Source organism: Bos javanicus, chromosome 6, assembly GCF_032452875.1.
Source record: "Bos javanicus breed banteng chromosome 6, ARS-OSU_banteng_1.0, whole genome shotgun sequence".
Lineage (NCBI taxonomy): Eukaryota > Metazoa > Chordata > Mammalia > Artiodactyla > Bovidae > Bos > Bos javanicus.
The window spans coordinates 11,947,534-11,969,941 of record NC_083873.1 but is presented as its reverse complement, the minus strand read 5'-3'; the positions used below and the strand labels follow the sequence as shown (position 1 = coordinate 11,969,941).

General features: G+C 40.1%; 1 protein-coding gene across 1 annotated transcript in view; it reads right to left on the bottom strand.

Annotated features, from left to right (window-relative positions):
• Positions 1–21,529, bottom strand: part of ARSJ (arylsulfatase family member J) — an 86,561-nt gene extending 65,032 nt beyond the window's left edge. Inside the window, exon 1 of the mRNA XM_061419305.1 lies at positions 20,777–21,529. Coding sequence (XP_061275289.1) covers positions 20,777–21,177 — 401 coding nt within the window. The 5' untranslated portion in view covers positions 21,178–21,529. The remainder of the gene's footprint in view (positions 1–20,776) is intronic.
• Positions 21,530–22,408: the final 879 nt, after the last annotated feature.

The following is a 22,408-nucleotide window of genomic DNA, read 5'->3' as shown; positions in this document are numbered from 1 at the left end:
TTATATATGTTACAGGTGTACAATAAAGTGATTCACAATTTTTTCATGTCTTATCTTTTCTGAATTTCAACATTTATTAGAGGAACCTCAATTTGCTATCCTTTTTAATTTATGTAGGTACAATGATCATGTATAGCATTTAAATATAAATTTTACAGATGCTATATTTCACTTTGTATTCATTTAGTTTGATTTTTTCAGACCATTTGGCAACTATAATTAATTTAAGGTTAACTCACCGGAAGATTGTATATGGTCGCATAGTAGCAAATGGTATTTGGTTTCTGAAAATGGGAGTCCAAATATAAAGCCAAAGAGCATGGTTTAAAGTTAGAATATTCCCCACCTTGAATTCTGATTAATTCTTATTTTGGTTAATGTTTCTATGATCTCCCAGTCCTCTGAATAGAACTTTTCTGAAAATCTTCTAGTTTCTCCTCCACTTCAAGCTATGTTCATTCAGGTACTAAGTAATGTCCATTCTATCAATATCTGTCTCTTGGAGCCCTGGAGACTGAACGGAGGGGCTGTGAGCCTGCATTAGAAGGAAGGGGTTGAGGCTGGGAACTCTCTCCAGCAGCAGTTCTGCTTTCGTATGTTTTGTATACGGGGCTATTCCATCAAAGAATTCACTTGAATAAAAAGTTCCACGGTTTAAAAAAAAAAAAAAGTCTGTAAATTACAGAGCAGGTTTTAAGTCCAACAAGGAAATAAACCAATTTACGTATGGCAGACAAACATGCATGAACTGGCCAGCTCCTTGAGGTCAAAAGCAAGTAATGGAGAAAGAGACAGCCGTCCAGTTCCTGTGTAGACAGCCTGGGATGTGTACTCAGAGCCTGCTTCTGAGACCAGGAGAAGGCCTCCAGCAACTTGGGAAGTGAAATAACACTTACGTGACAGGACAATGTGGCTTGGCTACAGTTTCACACAAAGACTTAAAATTAAGAGACTTAGAGGAGGGACTGGAAAGATTCTTTATATTCAGCATTCTTTAAGAAACAAATCATTGAAAATTTTCTTTCCCATCAGTAGGAGATTTTTTGCAGTGCTTGTTCTTAAAATCCAAGAAAGGGAAACATGCTCTGGTATAACCTTTTGATCTCAGTTGTAGGGGGTTAACTAAGGTGAATGCATGGCCACAAACATTCCTCTCACCATAGCTTTTCTCAGTGTCTGCACAGCTGTTGACTGACTCTTTGGTCCAGAGAAACAACAGCAGAAGTCAGCAGTAACACAACTTACTGAGGTGGTTTATAAGTTATTCAGGAAGAGTTTTACTAACGTGAAGAGCAAAAAGAAGAGATCACCTAAGTGGAAAATTTTCCTAAATGGCTATTTTTCTAAAAATAAAAGCAGATCTTCTACTTTTAGCCATTTCAAACTGAGACGCAAAATGGATGTAAATGAAAACCACTGTATTACAAGAAGCAATGCCTTAACATTGTAACTCTAAACTTACAGGTGCAGAGCTAAGCACAAAGCATTGTCCAGACCGAATGGTCCTGACAGTGATCCAAGAGAAAGGGAGAAACGTGTGACTGCATGCGTGTTTGCATACACTTGACACCCAGTGTGAAGTAGCAGCATTTTCAGCATGACAGAAACCGAGAGGAATATTGAGTTCATACACCAGGTATGAACTTGTTGGTTTCTTGTTGGTTTCCTTTTTTAAAAAAATCAACCATTTAAGACACTCTACATGTGCAGGGTTTGTGTGGTTAAGTGACAGGAATGATGAATTCACCCAGTCAGTACCATTCTGGGACAGCCTTGGGGCTGGACAGCCATCCTTGCTCTAAAAAGCCCCCTCTTCCACACTTATCTAAGCTGCTTCAAAGGTCTTTCATTTGAAGTATTAGGAAGTGGCTAAATTAGAACACAAATGCAGATCTTCTGACCACCATTTACTACTCTTCGCTTAAATTATACCATGAAGTGAAGTGAAGTGAAGTCACTCAGTCGTGTCCGACTCTTTGTGACCCCATCGACAGTAGCCTACCAGGCTCCGCTGTCCATGGGATTTTCCAGGCAAGAATACTGGAGTGGGCTGCCATTTCCTTCTCCAGGGGATCTTCCCAACCCAGGGATAGAACCCAGGTCTCCTGCATTGCAGACAGACACTTTACCGTCTGAGCCACCAGGGAAGTCCCTAAATTATACCATAAAATGAAATATATATATACATGTATATAATGAAAATATACATATTACTGTAATCCTTCAAACATCAAGGAGTCAGGCAAAGGAAGGAGAATGGAGAAACAGGCTATTTTTTCACCAGTGGGCTTTGAAGTGTACAAGGTAATTGTTAAAGAGGTTTCTCTAAATTATGACTTAATCTGCTTGAGTGAGTACTTGTTTCTGTTTTTGTGTTTTTGCTAGCAGCAGAATGAATGACCTTAAAATTGTACTTAATTCATCTTTTTCTTTCCAATCATACAACCCACTTGTAGTCTACCGCAAATTTCTGCTTTGCCTCTGAAACGTGCTCAGAGTTAACCCTCTCTGTCACCCCTCTCCACAGCCCATCATCTCTCAAACACGTTAGTGCTATGGTCTCTTTACTAGGCCTCTAGGTCTTCCTGCTGTAAACCTTATCTCTAGGATCTACCCTCAGCACATCTGCTGAAGCAATTCTGTTAACACCCAAGGTGGGTCGTGTCACCCCTCTGCTCTTCACTTAGAGTGGAAGTCAGTCTCTGCCTTGGTCAGCAATGCACTACAGGACCTGGGTCCCTTGACCACCTTGACCTCCCCTCCCCTTACTCTCCCCTGCCCCTGTCTGATCCAGTCAAGCTGGACTGGCCTCTGGATGGTAAGTGAGCAGACCAGGGGTGCTCCTGTCATGGGGCCAGTGCAGTTACTGTTCTGTCTGCCTGGAGCAGTGACGTAGGAGGCTCCATCCTTCACCTCCTTCTTAGTGAAGCCTTCCCTGACCTCCATGATATTGCCCTCTTCACCCTTAACCCTTAATCTGTTAATTTCTGCCCTGTTTCCTGGTATGTTTTCCTTTACAGGGCATACTGCCTCCTGTGCATGCTATGTCGTGCACACGTTTCAGTCATGTCCCACTCTGCGACCCCATGGACTGTATGTAACCCGCCAGCCTCCTCTGTCCATGGGATTCTCCAGGCATGAATATTGGAGTGGGTTGTCATGCCCTCCTCGAGGGGATCTTCCCGACCCAGGGATCAAACCCGCATCTCTTATGTCTCCTGCATTGGTAGGTGGGTTCTTTACCACTGCACTATCTGGGAAGCCCATTCTGCCCCCAGCACACTATACATCTGATCTAGATGTGTCTCCTAGGACTAGAATATAACCACCACGAGAAAAGGGAGTTTTGGAGGTTGTGTTGACTGAAATGTTTCCCAGTGCCTAGAACACTATCTAGCAAAAAGTAGGTGCTTAGTATTGAATGAATGAATAAATGAATTTCAAGGAAATAAAAACAAGAAGCCCAACCACATCAAGGATCGTTACCTCCTGAACTATTAACTGGTAATGGGAAGTTTTAGGAAGACTTACACCAAGTCTGACAAATGAGTCAATGCATAGTTTCTCCCCTATAGAATGTCTAAGGATTTGCATTTGACTTTGGGGATTTCCTTTACAAGACTGAGAAATATTTTTAACATTAACCTCAATGTTAAACATTAACGTTGAGGTTAATGTTCAATATGTAACGTTAACATTCACCTACCTCACACATTTGTGATGTGGACTGAGTGACAATATAAACATTTGCCTCAAAAAAACCTCTAAATTACCTATTTTTGTTGTTGTTGTTATTTTGACATCGGAGACATTCAGAGCCACACCAGAAAGGAGATCTGCAGGACTTCCTTGGTGGCCCGGGGGTTAAGAATCCGCCTTCCAGTGTGCTCTGGAGCCTCCGTGCCACAACCAGAGAGCAGCCAATGGCTAGAGAAGCTAGAGAAACCTGTGTGCCACAACTAAGCCCCTACAGGGCCAAAGAAGGAGAGAAAGAAAAGCGATCGGAAAAGTGTTATTGTTAGAACCAAGTCATTAAATTACTTTAGCAAATCTTGGACTCCTGATCCAAATGCCTCAACTTTCTTTTAAAGGTAAGTGATGACAATGAATTCCTCAGCTGTGCTAGAGTGTGTACAACCTTGTAGAAAATTAGGATATACATGTATATGAAACTGATGCCAACTTGATCAAATTCATAGTTTGAGTTAAACAAGACCCCAAAATAAATGTCTACTTTCTTTGGGTTGGCCTTGTAGTAGAAAGGTTCTACAAGAAAAAAGCAACGTGTCCAAATGCCTACATTTCCTAGCATCTTTAATTTCAGGATGCATAAAGTGACTGCTACATAAATGGTTAAAAAAGTAGAGAGAGAGATACAGATGGTAATACACAGTCATGGAACATTAAATGCCCAAACTGTACTGTCATCAATCAATGTATTATCAATATGTTATCAATGTAGTTCTCAGATGCACAACTTCAGCATTACCAGGCAGACTGACAGAGATGTGGCATCTCAGGGCCCACCCTACTACTCCTACTACTACTACTACTAAGTCACTTCAGTCGTGTCCAACTCTGTGCCACCCCATAGACGGCAGCCCACCAGGCTCCCCCGTCCCTGGGATTCTCCAGGCAAGAACACTGGAGCGGGTTGCCATTTCCTTCTCCAATGCATGAAAGGAAAAGTGAAAGTGAAGTTGCTCAGTCGTATCCGACTCTTAGCGACCCCATGGACAGCAGCCCACCAGGCTCCTCCGTCCGTGGGATTTTGAAAAAAATATCTGAGGAAGCGCCCAGAGGAACGAAAGGAATGAAGGCTTTAGCAAATTCTCCAGTGGTTAATATTTTGATTAATAATTTAAGTATTAAAAATTCTGAAAGGTAAACTCATAACATTATCCTTAATTTATATATAAAACAAATGAAGAACAAGAATGGAGCCCAGTTTTCCCAAACTGAATGGGAAAGCCAGTTTTAAAAGAGTTCTGGTTCTTAGAATAACTATATTTAGCTCTTTGTTGTTGAACAAGATACTCATTTATTTCTACTCTAAAGATAAGCTGTACAGCTAGCTATACCAAATCCATCCTGTCAACCATCTGTGTAATGTAGTGGAAAATCATAGTTTTGGGGTTGGAATTCTAGTCTCATTACTTACCATAGGACTTTGCCAAAGGCATTTTACTTCTGAGAGCTTGATTTTTTTCTTATGTAAAATGTGGATATTAATATTTATACACAAATTATAAGGCTTAGTCAGTTCAGTTCAGTCGCTCAGTCGTGTCCGACTCTTTGCTACCCCATGAACCGCAGCATGCCAGGCCTCCCTGTCCATCACCAACTCCCGGAGTTCACTCAGACTCACATCCATCAAGTCAGTGATGCCATCCAGCCATCTCATCCTCTGTCGTCCCCTTCTCCTCCTGCCCCCAATCCCTCCCAGCATCACAGACTTTTCCAATGAGTCAACTCTTGGCATGAGGTGGCCAAAGTACTGGAGTTTCAGCTTTAGCATCATTCCTTCCAAAGAAATCCCAGGGCTGATCTCCTTCAGAATGGACTGGTTGGATCTCCTTGCAGTCCAAGGGACTCTCAAGAGTCTTCTCCAACACGACAGTTCAAAAGCATCAATTCTTCGGCGCTCAGCCTTCTTCACAGTCCAACTCTCACATCCATACATGACCACTAGAAAAACCATAGCCTTGACTAGACGGACAAGTAATGTCTCTGCTTTTGAATATGCTATCTAGGTTGGTCATAACTTTCCTTCCAAGGAGTAAGCGTCTTTTAATTTCATGGCTGCAGTCACCATCTGCAGTGATTTTGGAGCCCCAAAAAATAAAGTCTGACACTGTTTCCACTGTTTCCCCATCTGTTCCCCATGAAGTGATGGGACCGGATGCCATGATCTTCGTTTTCTGAATGCTGAGTTTTAAGCCAACTTTTTCACTCTCCACTTTCACTTTCATCAAGAGGCTTTTGAGTTCCTCTTCACTTTCTGCCCTAAGGGTGGTGTCATCTGCATATCTGAGGTTATTGATATTTCTCCCGGCAATCTTGATTCCAGCTTGTGCTTCTTCCAGCCCAGCGTTTCTCATGATATACTCTGCATATAAGTTAAATAAGCAGGGTACAATATACAGCCTTGACATACTCCTTTTCCTATTTGGAACCAGTCTGTTGTTCCATGTCCAGTTCTAACTGTTGCTTCCTGACCTGCATACAAATTTCTCAAGAGGCAGATCAGCTGGTCTGGTATTCCCATCTCTTTCAGAATTTTCCATAGTTTATTGTGATCCACACAGTCAAAAGCTTTGGCATAGTCAATAAAGCAGAAATAGATGTTTTTCTGGAACTCTCTTGCTTTTTCGATGATCCAGCGGATGTTGGCAATTTGATCTCTGGTTCCTCTGCCTTTTCTAAAACCAGCTTGAACATCAGGAAGTTCACAGTTCACGTATTGCTGAAGCCTGGCTTGGAGAATTTTGAGCATTACTTTACTAGCGTGTGAGATGAGTGCAATTGTGCGGTAGTTTGAGCATTTTTTGGCATTGCCTTTCTTTGGGATTGGAATGAAAACTGATCTTTTCCAGTCCTATGGCCACTGCTGAGTTTTCCAAATTTGCTGGCATATTGAGTGCAGCACTTTCACAGCATCATCTTTCAGGATTTGGAATAGCTCAACTGGAATTCCATCACCTCCACTAGCTTTGCTCGTAGTGATGCTTTCTAAGGCCCACTTGACTTCGCCTTCCAGGATGTCTGGCTCTAGGTCAGTGATCACATCATGGTGATTATCTGGGTCGTGAAGATCTTTTTTGTACAGTTCTTCTGTGTATTCTTGCCATCTCTTCTTAATATATTCTGCTTCTGTTAGGTCCATACCATTTCTGGACTTTATCGAGCCCATCTTTGCATGAAACGTTCCCTTGGTATCTCTAATTTTCTTGAAGAGACCTCTAGTCTTTCCTATTCTGTTGTTTTCCTCTATTTCTTTGTATTGATCGCTGAAGAAGGCTTTCTTATCTCTTCTTGCTATACTTTGGAACTCTGCATTCAGATGCTTATATCTTTCCTTTTCTCCTTTGCTTTTTGCCTCTCTTCTTTTCACAACTATTTGTAAGGCCTCCCAGACAGCCATTTTGCTTTTGTGCATTTCTTTTCCATGGGGATGGTCTTGATCCCTGTCTCCTATACAATGTCACAAACCTCAATGCATAGTTCACCAGGCACTCTATCAGATCTAGGCCCTTAAATCTATTTCTCACTTCCACTGTATAATTATAAGGGATTTGATTTAGGTCATACCTGAATGGTCTAGTGGTTTTCCTTACTTTCTTCAATTTAAGTCTGAATTTTGCAATAAGGAGTTCATGATCTGAGTCACTGTCAGCTCTTGGTTTTGTCTTTGCTGACTGTATAGAGCTTCTCCATCTTTGGCTGCAAAGAATATAATCAATCTGATTTCGGTGTTGACCATCTGGTGATGTCCATGTGTAGAATCTTCTCTTGTGTTGTGGAAGAGGGTGTTTGTTATGACCAGTGCATTTTATTGGCAAAACTCTATTAGTCTTTGCCCTGCTTCATTCCACATTCCAAGACCAAATCTGCTTGTTACTCCAGGTGTTTCTTGACTTCCTACTTTTGCATTCCAGTCCCCTATAATGGGGTGTTAGTCCTAAAAAGGTCTTATAGGTCTTCATAGAACCGTTCAACTTCAGCTTCTTCAGCATTACTGGTTTGAGCATAGGCTTGGATTACTGTGATATTGAATGGTTTGCCTTGGAAACAAACAGAGATCATTCTGTCGTTTTTGAGATTGCATCCAAGTACTGCACTTTGGACTCTTTTGTTGACCATGATGGCCACTCCATTTCTTCTGAGGGATTCCTGCCCGCAGTAGTAGATATAATGGTCATCTGAGTTAAATTCACCCATTCCAGTCCATTTGAGTTCGCTGATTCCTAGAATGTTGACATTCACTCTTGCCATTTCTTGTTTGACCACTTCCAATTTGCCTTGATTCATGGACCTGACATTCCAAGTTCCTATGCAATAGTGCTCTTTACAGCATCGGACCTTGCTTCTATCACCAGTCAGATCCACAGCTGGGTATTCTTTTTGCTTTGGCTCCATCCCTTCATTCTTTCTGGAGTTATTTCTCCACTGATCTCCAGTAGCATACTGGGCACCTACTGACCTGGGGAGTTCCTCTTTCAGTATCCTATCATTTTGCCTTTTCATACTATTCATGGGGTTCTCAAGGCAAGAATACTGAAGTGGTTTGCCATTCCCTTCTCCAGTGGACCACATTCTGTCAGACCTCTCCATCATGACCCACCCATCTTGGGTTGCCCCACGGGCATGGCTTAGTTTCATTGAGTTAGACAAGGCTATAGTCCTAGTGTGATTAGATTGACTAGTTTTCTGTGAGTATGGTTTCAGTGTGTCTGCCCTCTGATGCCCTCATATAATTTAGAAAATTGTATTATATATTAATATACACATATAAAATATATATATGCCAAATAATACTTAAGTTCCAAATAAATGTCACATCTCTATGTCTAAGATTTTATCTTCAACTAAATCATTTAGCTATAAAAATGTATAGTTATATTAATTTTATAGCATTATAAAGACACCCAAACAAGACTCAAAGTAAAAAACTGATTTTAGGTATTTGAACTGATACTTTTAAGAGTGTTCACAAAATCTAAATTAAACTTGAATTGATGAATATGAATTACTCAGTTCACATAAATTTATTATATATTTATTATGGCTTTATCTTCTGTAAGAACTTGACGTGTTCAAAAGATATAACATGGTCTTTAACCTCATGAAATTCAATCTCAAAGATAATTATTAAGTCTAATAAAGCAATTAAAAACTTCTTGAGTTTTTCAGATCCAAGATTATGGCATAATCTTTCTGTAAATTTCTAATAAATTACAGATTGAAAATCTTAAAATTTTGATCACCCATAGTATACATTAACATTATAGTATACATTATTATGGCATACATTAATACAATTAACATTATAGCATTAGATTATATTATCACAATTGTAATAAACATTGATAATTATAATATTGCAATATATTTATAACTATAGTATAATATAGATTGATAATTATTGATAAATGTAGATTGACAGATGTAACTATAGATTAATGTAGTATAAATTAATAATTTAGAATGGAGTTCCCAAGTATAGATAACTCATGAATTTTTGCTAGGTGGGAGAGCAGAGAAATTGGGTCAATTAACTTTTTTTCATGTTTTTGTTTGTGGATGCAAGGAACTAAAATTCATTCACATGCAGATGAAAATGATTTTGTGGAGATTAAAACATTTAACAATAAAAGAGAAAAAGCGTAAAATCAAGTGTCTGAGGAGGCAAGAAGCTCTGGGAGGTGTGTGTCTGACAGATGCAAGTACTTCAATGCCTACTGGAGGAAGGAAAGCAGACAACGTGGCTACTGCTGCCACTGGGTTCGGAAATTTTGTACTGGTAATATGAAAGAATGGCACCCCACTCCAGTACACTTGCCTGGAAAATCCCATGGATGGAGGAGCCTGGTGGGCTGCAGTCCATGGGGTCGCTAGGAGTCGGACACGACTGAGCGACTTCACTTTCTCTTTTCACTTTCATGCATTGGAGAAGGAAATGGCAACCCACTCCAGTGTTCTTGCCTGGAGAATCCCAGGGATGGGGGAGCCTGGTGTGCTGCCATCTCTGGGGTCACAAAGAGTCGGACACAAATGAAGTGACTTAGCATAGCATAGCATAGCAATATGAAAGAGATAATTCCCTATTGCTTCTTTTCTCTCAATGGAATTTTGAAGTAAAGCAGTGAGCTGATGAGGGGATATTGGCAGCTTGAGATGAGAAATCTTGAAGAATTGGACACAAACTAGAGGATACAATTCTGAAGAACTGGACACATACTTGAAATCTTGAAAGTTCTGAAGAATTGGACACACTGAACAGAAAAGTGCCCAGTGATTAAAGGATCACTGGGCATTCTTGTGTGCATATTTTGGATCTGTGATCATGAATTTAATTTAATCAAATACTGGCTGTCACTCAGACATCTGCTTCTATGCCCACTTACTCACTTGGACCTTCTCAGACACTGAATGTTGCCAAATTATGCTTATCCAGTTTGTCTGGACACTGTGCATGGAACAGTCCAGTACTCTCACAGGATCTTGTCCATTTCCCCAGCCTTTTTCTCATCCAGGGCTACTTCCTTTCCTCCTCCAACAAGTTGGAGAACAACCAAGTATTGAGAAAGCAGTCAATGTACTCCTCAGCAAGAGGACAATGACTTAATAATCATTTTCTGGCTTTTTTCTCCGCCAAGCCCAGGTACTTGGTAGACTGATACTCACCATATGATAGAGACATGATCTGGTCAGTGGAGAGAAGAGTCCCCATTCATTACTTTAAAATGATCAACAATGTTCTTTGTTGGAAAAAGGTGTGTGCAACATGCCTTTGAATTCTAAGAATTTTATCATTTGTGTACTGACTGCTGCATCTTATATAGGCCAAAAAACGTGTACCTGTGTATAAAGGTGTAAATGATCAAAGAAGTGATGGAGGGGAGATGGGGGACGTAGATGGTCGGGAAGGATGCAATGGTATTTTTCCAGGAGACAATGAAGAACATTCTAGAAAAGCGAATTCTGCTTAGAAGGGAACAGGGCTTTAAGGGGAATAGCTTTGGTATCCTGGCAGTGATAATCCAAAGAGGGTATAAGGGGAAAGTGTTAAGAGACTGTACCAGAATCTTGTCAGAGGCCAGATTTTGAAGGTCCTGATATGAAATAGTTAGGAATTGGGCTTTAGTCTACAGGTAATGGCAGCTTCTAAAAGATTTTATGCAGCGAGTGGCATAATTTTGACTGTGTGATTTTGACAGAGATTTCACTCAGGTCTTACTGTGCACTGTGGATTCAAATGGTGCAGGCAGTATAACCATTTAAGAGGTAATGAAATAGTGATTATAAAGCACACGAAATTCCAGTCACTATGAAGCCTCGAACAAAATCTTAATTCAAAACTCATTATTGCACACCTACTGAGTGGTCATCCCTGGGTTAAGCTAAGCTAGCACTCAAACATAAATAAGTTACAGAATTATATTCAATAAAATGTTTTTAAATTACTGTTGATTGAAGGAATTTGAAATAATTAATCACTGGCCTTTCCACTACCCAACTTTTAATTCTCATTTAGTGTGGTACTCTTAATGTTATTGTTTAAACATACATCTGGCTTTTGCTTGTCACAGGCTTAGCAGGGTTCCAACAGATTCTGCCAAGCATGATGAGAGCAACACGCCAAGCGTGACAACCAACAGCAACACATACAACCTCCAAGTGCAGAAACTTAAAAGAAAAATAGAGCCCTAATCACCTTCTTGGACATTTCAGAACTAAAAATATCATATGAAAAACTGTGATGGATAAAATAGATTAAAATTGAAATATAAGGGATTTACTTGTAAATTTTTGTACTTATAGATTGAAATTGGAAAAGAGATATGAGTACACACACAGCTTTTCAAAAGAACAAGTAGTCAGTTCTTTTAAAATCAGTGATTAAACATTAAGGAGATATAGTTCTAAATATAGAGGAATTTTTACTTAAAAATTATATAATACTTGAAAGTTTTCCAATTATTTTCCTCATATGTTATCTCAGTTAAGTGCTACAACCTTTGAGATTGTCATTACTCCTATTATATAGATAAAATCATAGAGTCTCCAAAAGATTAAATTACTCATTCAAGGTCATAGTCTGGACTTTCCTAAATCAGAACTGTAAATCAGATTTCCTCACTATATTCTGTTGTTTCTGCTGTGTCACATGGTCTGCCAGAGGGAAATACATAATTGTTTATTCATCTTTTCATTCATTCATTCTTCATGCCTGTTCGTACAAAGCACTGGGTTGGCTGCTGTGAAATTTATGGAGGTAATAAATCAGCCTTGCCACTCAGGGGACCAGCGTGTGAACGAGGTGGAAAATCGTGCCTAATAAGACAGTAACAGAAAGAATTATGTAAGGTCATCACTGGAATAAATATTTCTGGCTAAGGAATCATGGAAACCTGTATAGGAAAGTTGGTATTTTAGCCGAGTCTTAATGAGCAACTGGCATTAGGGCCAAGTGAGATAGGATGTGAATTCCAAGGAGTGGAAACAGTCTGTGCAAAAGGAGGGAGAAAGTCACGTATGAGACATGCTCGAGAAACAGTGAATCATTCTTTTCGCTGGAGTACAGAGTTTAAAGATAAAGAAAGATAAGGCTAAAATTGTTTTCGAAGACTGGACTAAGGTATTTACAAATTTCATGGCAGAAGGAATGGGGTGATGAAAACAGCAAGGATGTCGTTGAAGCCACACGAGTTTAGATTCCAATACATGTTCTGCTGCTTAGAAGCTGTGTGAACACCAAAAACTTACATAATTTCTCTAAAACATTCAGATACCTATAAAATGAGGGTATTTGTTAAATATTTGATAAATATTTGTCAAAATTATAAAAATATTTTACCGTCAGGGTGATGTGAAGGTCAAATGACAGGATGTTTGAAAAGCAACCGGCACAAGGAAGCCCTCAGTAAAAATCACTTTCCTTCCCCATTCTGCGGTAGTCATTGGGAACTAGAGACCCTAGTTTGCTGAGGCTGGTGATATAATGAGTCATGTCCCAGTAAAGCAAATGTGGTGGGTGAATTAGGGAGAGAGAGGAGGAAAAGCAGGAGGGACAAAAAGTCTTTTTTGTAATAAAGCACACAGGGAAATGAATGTCTCAATGAAGTTACACTCTTGGGAATATTTAATATCTGGAATGAGAAAAGAACATTGCTACACACTCTAATTATATCAAAGTAAAATACAGAAAAAGACTACATAAAAATGAATTCCATAATATTGCTATAGTAAAAAGTCCAAACGAAACGAAACTTTGAAATAAAGTTTCCATGCTGAGCTCCTACTAGAAGCAGGAGTTCCAAGCCTTTTGGTTCCTCCCTTGTCTTTGATCTCTGGGAGAGGTCATAAGGATGAAACAAAATGATCTGAACTTCAGCACCTGGATAAATTTACACCTTACAGGACAGCCATTCAGGAAACTCATCAGATTTACCTGAATAGGAATTCATTTCAAAGGGTGTCTTTTTAAAAAGACTCATTTATAAGTAGGGTCTTTGATCAGAAGGGTGTGCAAGATAGCTTACTTGACTCTGATTCTACTGCCAGGAAAATCCATATGGTAAAACAGGAAGAGACAGCTATTTGTTGAATGGTGTCATCTATTGAGCCATTCTTTTTGAAATGGATATGTGAGGTTTTTAAAGTCACGCAGGCCATTTGCTATTAACATTCATGTTCCAAAGCCAAAGTGTTCCTTCCAAACTTCTCCAACTACAAACATTTTTCTAAATGTTTACGTATTATTTAAATATTTATGAATGCAATAAGTGAACTCTTAGTAACTGGTATTTATTGTGTACTTTTAGGGTGTATAACACTATTTAAAACTAGGTCTTGGAGAAAAGAAATGGATGGAAGAAGCATGCATGATCCTTGATGTTTACAATCTAAGTGTGTGTGTGGGGGGTGGATATTGTGTGTATGTATCACATGTCTGTGAAATGGAACGATCAAGAAACCTTTGCTTTCTTCAATCTTTCTCCCAGGCTGGGTCCTGGGACTCTTTGCTTCAGGGCTGTAATGTTTGTACCTGGACACACCTCTCTTCAAGCTACAAAATATAAAGAAACAATATAGGACTAAAAATAACTGTGTGCCTGTGCCCCTGGGGCAAATTCTGCACAAAAAGATACAAAAAGACAACCCTCCCCCCGCCTACCAAAACTGCCATTTCTGAAGAGCCAGGAGCAAAAACAGGGTACTGTGCATGCACCCTGCACTCAATACCACAAAGGGGTGGGCAAACCATCTAAGCCACTCCTCCAGTCTGACCCCCCTGGACACACCCCTACCTTCAATCCATATAAGGAATAAGCCTGCCCCCTCCCCTTGGGGGAGGAGCAATGGATCTTGTGACTTATTTTGCTCCGTCCTGCAGCCAGCACAGGAGCCCCAGTAAAGCCTTGCCTGAATTTCTTATCTGGCCTTTAGTCAATTTCTATTGACTGGAGAAGGCCAAGACTCTGGTTGATATCAAAAGAGTTCAATTACTCTTTCAAGGTTTTCATTACTGGGGTAATTGTTAGCTGACAATTTCATATCTGAAACCAATAGTTTCTAAACTACTGGAAGACACATTCTCTTGCTGCTACAGCCCACTGCAAAAAGCCAACACAGATCTTGTTTTTCTGGACAAAACCCCCAGATCTGACTGTGTGCCTGACTGTACAGTGTGGCTGCAGTAGCTGGCTATGGATAGGGAGGAGGCCCCGCTCAGTCAATCTCTAGAAAGAAGCTGTAATTACAACTTGACACATATTTCCTAAGAGATCATCTGGAAAAATTCTCACCATGCTTTTCAGCTCCTTTTATTTCAATCTTCACAAGAACTGCAGTCTTTCTCCAATCTTTACAATGTATCTTTCACTCAGAGTCTAATCTCTCTCTATATATATCACTGTATATTCTCTGCTCTGATTAAATCCTTCTCCCCTCTTAACTCCTTCTTTCCAAAGAGGCTTCTGTTACTAAAAATCTGTCATCAGCAAAATCCTCTATGACCTCATCTGTTTCCTGGACATTCCTTCCATCTTGTTGCTCTGGCTGACTGCTGGTTATCCTCTCAACTTAAGACGATTCTTCTACCCACAGGCCAATTATCAAGCATTCCGAAGCAGGGATTGGGTATTTTCCTAGTGGCACTTCTACATGGTTTGGCTCCTATTTCTTTTTAAAGGTTCAACTTTTTTGAAAAGTCAGGCAACAGATCAGAGGCTCATTATCTTTCCTATTATGGGCTTCCCCGATGACTCAGTGGTAAAGAATCTGCCAGCCAATGCAGGAGATGTGGGTTTGATCCCCCTGGAGAAGGAAATGGCGACCCACTGCAGTATTCTTGCCTGGAGGATTCCATGGACAGAGGATTCCGAGGAGCTACAGTCCATGGGGTCACAAAGAGTCAGATACAACTTAAGAGAACTAAACAACAACAATCTTTCCTATTAGAGTCCTCCAATTCCAGGCCCTGCCCTCTCTCTGCTTCCAGTCAGATTCCAGCAACTAGCTTACTGTGCTCTTTAATACAATTTCTCCCATTGTTCTTAATGGTTCAAATATCCACCCAAGTGATCCATCAACTCCATGTCTGTCTCACACCTTGCCTTCACTTCTAAAGCTTTATCCTCCATCTCACGATTCTCCTATCATTTCTAAAAACTGCACTACTTATAAAATTTTGCTTCAGCATGCATTTCTTCAACCATCATTATCTACCTTTCCAGTTTTCCAAGTTGACTGTAGTGTCCTCACTCCAACCCTAGACAGACAATCCATTGACCCTGGCACTTTTTAAAAGAATATAAACTGCTTATAGTCTTCCTCTTTCCTTTGCCAAGTTTAGAGTCTAAAGACCTACTCTATTCACTTGGCAAAGCTCCAAATCTAGTGAAATCCACCTCTTCAACAGTGCTTCTTCTGCACTCACACACCTGAACATGGTGCAAGAAAAACAAGTGAGGACTGGTCTCTGTTTAAATTTATGGCCGCAGATCTCAAATGGGTTCTCGTCGTGGCCCCAGTATTTTTACAGCACTTCTCTACTTAATTCACTTTCTCACTCTCCTAGAATATTTTCTATCTGTCTTTAAATCTTAAGATTCTCATTCTCATCTAATGAACTCATTTATTATTTCACTTAGAAAGTAGAATAATCAGAAGAGAACTACCTCATATTCTCCAAAACCAAATCCTTCAACTTCTTTGAATCTGTACATCTATACCCTCCCTTCTTTCATATGAAAATGAATGAACTAGTAAAGAACAGCTTAGGCAATTTGGAAGAAGAGCAAGTAAAAGGACTTACATTACAAATATCAATATTTATTATAGAGCTACAATAGTTAAGGGAATGTAGGATTGGCAGAAGAATGGACAGCGTTAACGGTATAGATGCTTTTGAACTGTGGTGTTGGAGAAGACTCTTGAGAGTCCCTTGGACTGCAAGGACATCCAACCAGTCCATTCTGAAGGAGATCAGCCCTGGGATTTCCTTGGAAGGACTGATGCTAAAGCTGAAACTCCAGTACTTTGGCCACCTCATGCGAAGAGTTGACTCATTGGAAAAGTCTCTGATGCTGGGAGAGATTGGGGTCAGGAGGAGAAGGGGACAGAAGTTGAGATGGCTGGATGGCATCACTGACTCGATGGACGTGAGTCTGAGTGAATTCCGGGAGTTGGTGATGGACAGGGAGGCCTGGTGTGCTGTGATTCATGGGGTCGCAAAGAGTCGGACTCGACTGAGCGACTGAACTGAACTGAACTGAACGGTGTAGAATAGAGTCCACAAACAGACCCAAACACATACCTTTTCTGGTTTATGAAAAAGATGACACTGTGGTAAAGTGGAGAAAGTATATTTCTAATAAATAGTGTGGATTAAGTGAGTTTACATATGGAAAACAGTTGGTTTGAATCCTGATTTATACCACATTAGAAATTAATTCCAGATGAATTATAGATGGAAACAAAAAGAAGACTATAAAAATTTTTTAAAAGACCATTGTAATGATCTTGATTTAGTCAAAGATACCTTAAATAGGACATCAAGAAAAAGATTATAAATAAGCCTATAATAAATTTAAAACCCTCTGTTCATCAAAAAACATTAAGAAAGTGAAAAAAACAAGTCACAGAATGGGAGAGGTCATTTGCAATTCAAATATCTGACAAAGGAATAGAATATAAAAATAACTACCACAAATCAATAAGGAAAAGCAATCACCTAATGAAAACTCAGGCAAAAAATCAGATACAAGTAAATATCCAGTCCATAAAAATATGAAATATGCTCAATTTCTTCAGTCACCAGGGAAATACAAACCAAACCATAATGGTATACCAGTGCATAATAACCAAAATGACTAAAATGAAAGAGATACCAACCAGTGTTAGCAATAATGTGAAGCAAACTTTCCATCGCTAATGAGAATATATGGTGGCTGAGCCACTTTAGGTAAGTGCTAGGAAGTATCTACAAAAACTGTGTGTGTGTGTATATATATGTGTGTATATATATATATATATATATATATATTCCAATTATCCAGTAATCCTGCTTTTTGATAGATACCCTAGACACATACAAATATATTCACCAAAAATATATGCAAGTATGTTTATGGCAGCACTATTAATAATGGCCCAACACCAAAAAAACCCACATGTCATTCAACAGAATGGAAGAATAAATATAGTATATTTATATAAAAGAACACTATTCACTGATGAGAATAAGTGGATTATAACTCCAGCCGACAATATGGGTGAATTTTACAACAAAATGTTAATAGAAAGAAGCCAGACATTAAAAAATACCTTTTCTACCATTCTATTTATATGAAGTTCAAAAACAGGCAAAATAAAGTGTTAGAAGCTGGGTCGTGATTACCCTTGGTGAGTTGCAGGGGTTGTTTTTTTTTTTTTTTTTGTTAATTTATCAAATCAAATATCGTATTACAAATACACATTATTTGGTTTATCTTTACATTTGTTAAATGATCATCATGGTATTTCAAGTGGGAAAAAATGAATAACTAGTCAGAACAAAAAAGTATTGCCAAAGATATATATTCAGCTCAGATTGCCAGTTTTTTCAACTCTAAAGTCTGCATGAAACACATCTAAATTTTGCAAAATTTATAATTCTTCTGAGGCCTTCATTATATTCTCTTTAAGAAGAAATGATGTCATTGCTATATGTCTTTATTTGAAAAACTATTTTTTTTAAAGGTGGGAAAATTACTTTGAAATAAATCAAATGTAGGCAGCTGCTTTCTCAATCAACCTTTCTATCTCCAGTCTAACTTTGAACACTTACAGTGTTGTTTCTCAAAGCCCAGTACACAGAATGTCTGCATTACTCTCTCTCCTGGAATCGACTGCCACATCTACTCAAAGTAGGGATAACAGTAACAACCACCTCATAGAACTGTTGGAAAGATTCAATGAGATAAAAATGCATTATCTCGGAACACAGGAACTGCTCAGTAGATGCCAGTGTTTAATATTAACACTCAGTTTATATTAGTATCATTATTAGAATAACTGGATACGTTTGTTAAATTACTATTAATTTCTGGGCTCAACCCCAGACCACTGAAGCTGGAAGACTATACTTCAGCTACTAGCAGTTGGGCTGATTCTTTGTGCACAAACTTGAGAGTCACGGTCCAGAGATTAGGGCTTACTTCTTTGCTCCTCACAGTTCCAATATGGCATCTGTACACAGTGAATGCTTATTGACAGGCTGGCTTATGTTCAATATTGCCAGACTGATAGGATGTAAATTGTTAAAGAAATTGGAATTTATCATAGCTATGTACAGTATAAGGGAATAGATTTTTACATTTTGACTCCAGCAAAATATAAAGGCAGGATTGTTTTGTTAATAGTATCAAAAGTAGCTGCAGCTTCAATCACTTCAACTCTTCCTTCATAAATGTGACAGTCTTTGAATTTTATCATATTCCACATAACCTGTTCTTTCCCTTAATGTAATTCGTTAATTTAGGTTTTCTATTAACTTTAGAGGATCCAGAAATAATAGAAAAGTACCCATGTAGAGGACAAATGATCATATTTTCTGGGCTTGCATTATGAATATTAGACCCAGAACCAGGCTTCTATAACCACTTTCTTTCTTACATCTGTGTTCATTTAAGGAAGGTTCCAGCAATTTGTCTAAAAGGAGAACTGAAAGTGTAAACGTCTTCAACTGTTTAATTCAAACAGAAATTTAAGTCAAATCACAGTAGTTATTTGAACTTTTTTTCTATAAAACAGTTACACAACTTGTTACACTGAACAGAAAAATTTAACAAGGAGAATCACTCTTTTCCTGAGGTGTTTGCATTGAAAAGACAGGAAAGTCAACCTTTGACAACAAAGAAAAATGAGAATTTATTTCCACCTTGACTTCTGCTTCCTGTCATTAATTAAACATCAAGATTGAAAGATAAAAACCTAGATATTTTATCAGTGCAAGATAATGCTTTAGGAACTAGATGTTTTTTGATGAAAAAAAAAAGTCTTAAATGTTCTATTGTGAAAGATAAATTAATACCATTTAGGTATATGTTTTTCAATTACTCTTAGCTATCTGAATAAATCCAAATTCTATAAATTTAGTCGAAGAGTTTCAGTGAAGCATTTACGACAAATTTATTTCAAATACCAAATATAAGGATGTTTGGGATTAGATATAAAGAACTTGACCCTCAGGCCATCAAATGGACTTGTTATTTTCTAGCCAACAGTCTGCTACTTTATAAATACCAAATGCCCCTGACTTTCTGATGCCACAGTTAACCTTTAGAATGACTCTTAAGTACAGTGAGTCTTCTTTACTCTCACTCTCAAGACAGGAAATGATTGGATTTTTTTTTTTTTTTTTTCTGGCAGTGATGCTAACTTCTGACAGTTTGCTAAGCAGTGGAAATCGGGTAGTAAGCAAAAGTCTCTGCAAGACAGAGATTCCTACAAAATAGTCTTTATTTTTCCAATGGATACTGGCTACTCTTACAGGAACCAATTCCAAGAACAACTTCACTGAAGCAAGTCTACCCTGAAACTGAAATCACAAGACTCATTCACTGAAACCTCTAAGGCTTTTCTTCTACCTCTGTCCACGAGCTAAACCTCTGGGTCTCCTAGTTTATCTCCATTCCACAGGCTGAATTTGGACCAGCAAACTAGTTATAGTAACCTATATTCGGATAGGATAGAGTAAAAATATGAATGAGTGAACGCCCTGAGTAGGAGATTTAGCTATTTAGCAAAGTAACAATAATATTAAAAACACTTTCTTAAGCATCCAAATAATCTTATCTTTCTTAGAGTTAATCAGAAAATCCCCAGACATGTGAGGGACAGTGGAAGACTTCGGATGAATTTTAACTCATACTGAGCATTTACCACTGTATTTTCTCCCCTTTTTGAGAACTGTCTTGGTGATTACATATTGCCTTCCCTAATGATCTTGTAAGAGAAAATTACCTATCAAAGACCCAGAGTCCCATGTACACTGACCAGATTTTACACTGCCTTCCATAAGTTTCTTTGCCCTTCTTCTCTCTGTGCTTACCTGTGGCTTTGATTATTCAATCCTAGATTTACAAATAAACCAAGAGTCCAGAAAAATTTTGGTCTATTTCTCTTACCAGTGACGTGACTAGGAATTCTGACACCGGAAACAAAATCTAAGAGAGCTCAAAAGCCAAAATCCATTTAGAAAGGAACACTTCTGGAGATCTCTGGTTGGTAGATGGGAGTTCATAAGTTCTGATCTCATTTTAAAACTCTGAACGCACTTCACAGCAGGCTGAGAGTAAGGAAAATGAGACTAATCTAGCGAGGAGACTTTCAAGATCATCAACAGGACATCCATTTTAATACCCACCACAGCTAAATGCATTAAATCCATCCATTCATTCACTCATTCATTCATTTCGTTTCCCATATTTACTGCAACTCCATTAAGTTAGGAGCTGCATCTTAATTAAATGCTTAAGATATCTGCAAAGAATAAAGTAACACTTACTTTCCAGTAATAAACTGACTCCTGGACGGTGTGCAAATAGGCTGGACATAGTAGTTCTCCAGTTTAACTCCTTCGGCAGCAAGCTTGTCAAGAGTGGGAGTCTTTATCTCTGATCCATGGTAACCCACATCTCTAAATCCCTGATCATCCGCTAGGATGAAAATGAGATGGGGCTGGGACAGGGCAGTTACGCTGGGCTCCAGTCTCTCTCCAGTTTGAGCTCGCAAAGCCCCTTCTTCCTCCTCCTCCAAGCCCTGGCCCCAGGATAGGTAACCATAAGTGAGGAGGCTGAGAACCCAGAAGCCTGCCAGCGCCCCCATGGCTAGCATCTTTCTGGGCCAGACCCAGGTCTGTGGAGAAGGTGGCGGAGGCAGAGGCCCCGCGCAGCCCCTGGGGGCCATTCACTCTGGTCCCAGCTGAGACTCCAAAGCAGAGCAACGCACCCCGCGCCGCCGCTGGCGCACACATGCACGCAGGAGGAACAGACTCAACAGGCGGTGGAGGGGCTCCACCTGGAAAGAAGTCCTGTTCTCCTCTCAGCTGTCCCCACGTCCAACAACTTTAATCTTCTAGAAGTGGTGGCTTAAGGGACGGGACGTGTGAGAAAACAAGGATTCGCTTTTCTCCATCAAATTGCACTTTCCCCCCCTCCTCGCTCCCCAAAGTAGCTTCCACACAAAAAGTCAAAGCCTCCACCCAAAAGTTCCCAAGAGGAAAACAAAAAAATCAAGTAAGGAACTGAAAATCACCTTGGGCAGGAACTACTCGTGGCCGGAACTTTTCGCCCTCGAGGATGAGGAGTTGAGGAGGGTCTTGCGGAGTTGGGAGGCGCGCGCACTGAAGGATGTGGGATCGACCGTCGGTCTAGAAGTCCCCTCAGCTGCAAAGTACTGGGAAGCTGAACCGCCGATAAAAAGCACTAGCCAAGGCAGATAAAGAGCTGCAGGCAGTGAACCGGAGTCCTGATCACTTTCTCCACTCTTTCAGGGCTCTGTTTCTCTTTTCTCTCCCAGGCGTTTGCCAATCTCTCCGACACTCTCCAGGCGGCCAAATGAGTAAAAAACACCCCGCTTAACCGATCTCCCTCCACCGTTGACCACCCCTTCGTTGTAGGAACTTCTCCTCGCCCCTGGAGCCCTCGGGGCGCAAATCGGTCCCTGACCCCGCGCCTGCTCCGCGCCAAGCACGCTTGGTCTCCGCGGGGTTGGAGCACCCGCGGAAGCGCTGCAAGCTGCGTGCGTTTTGTCAGCTAACCAACTTAGTTTTGGCACTCGGAGTTCTTTGCTGCCTCCACCCTCTTTTCTCTCCAGTGAATCACAGAACCGTACTTTCTGCTTCAGCTCCCCCAGGAAGAGGGGGAGGGGTAAAGTCGGTTTAGAGGTTCGATCTTGCCTTTTTCCCTTCCGGGAGGAGGATGGAAGAGGTAGGGGAGGCTTTGCCAGAGAGACAGTGCTGCTCGCTGCTTGAGCCCTGCGGGATCGCGGGCTACAGCTTCCCTGGGTCTCCAGGAGGACTGCCTTCCGTCCTTCCGAGAGGGGAAGACGGCTGCGGGAATGGAGAAGAGGGAAGCAGGCGCTTTTCCTCGAGGGTCTGCAGATCAACATCCCGCTCACCCATCCCGACTGCTGCGCC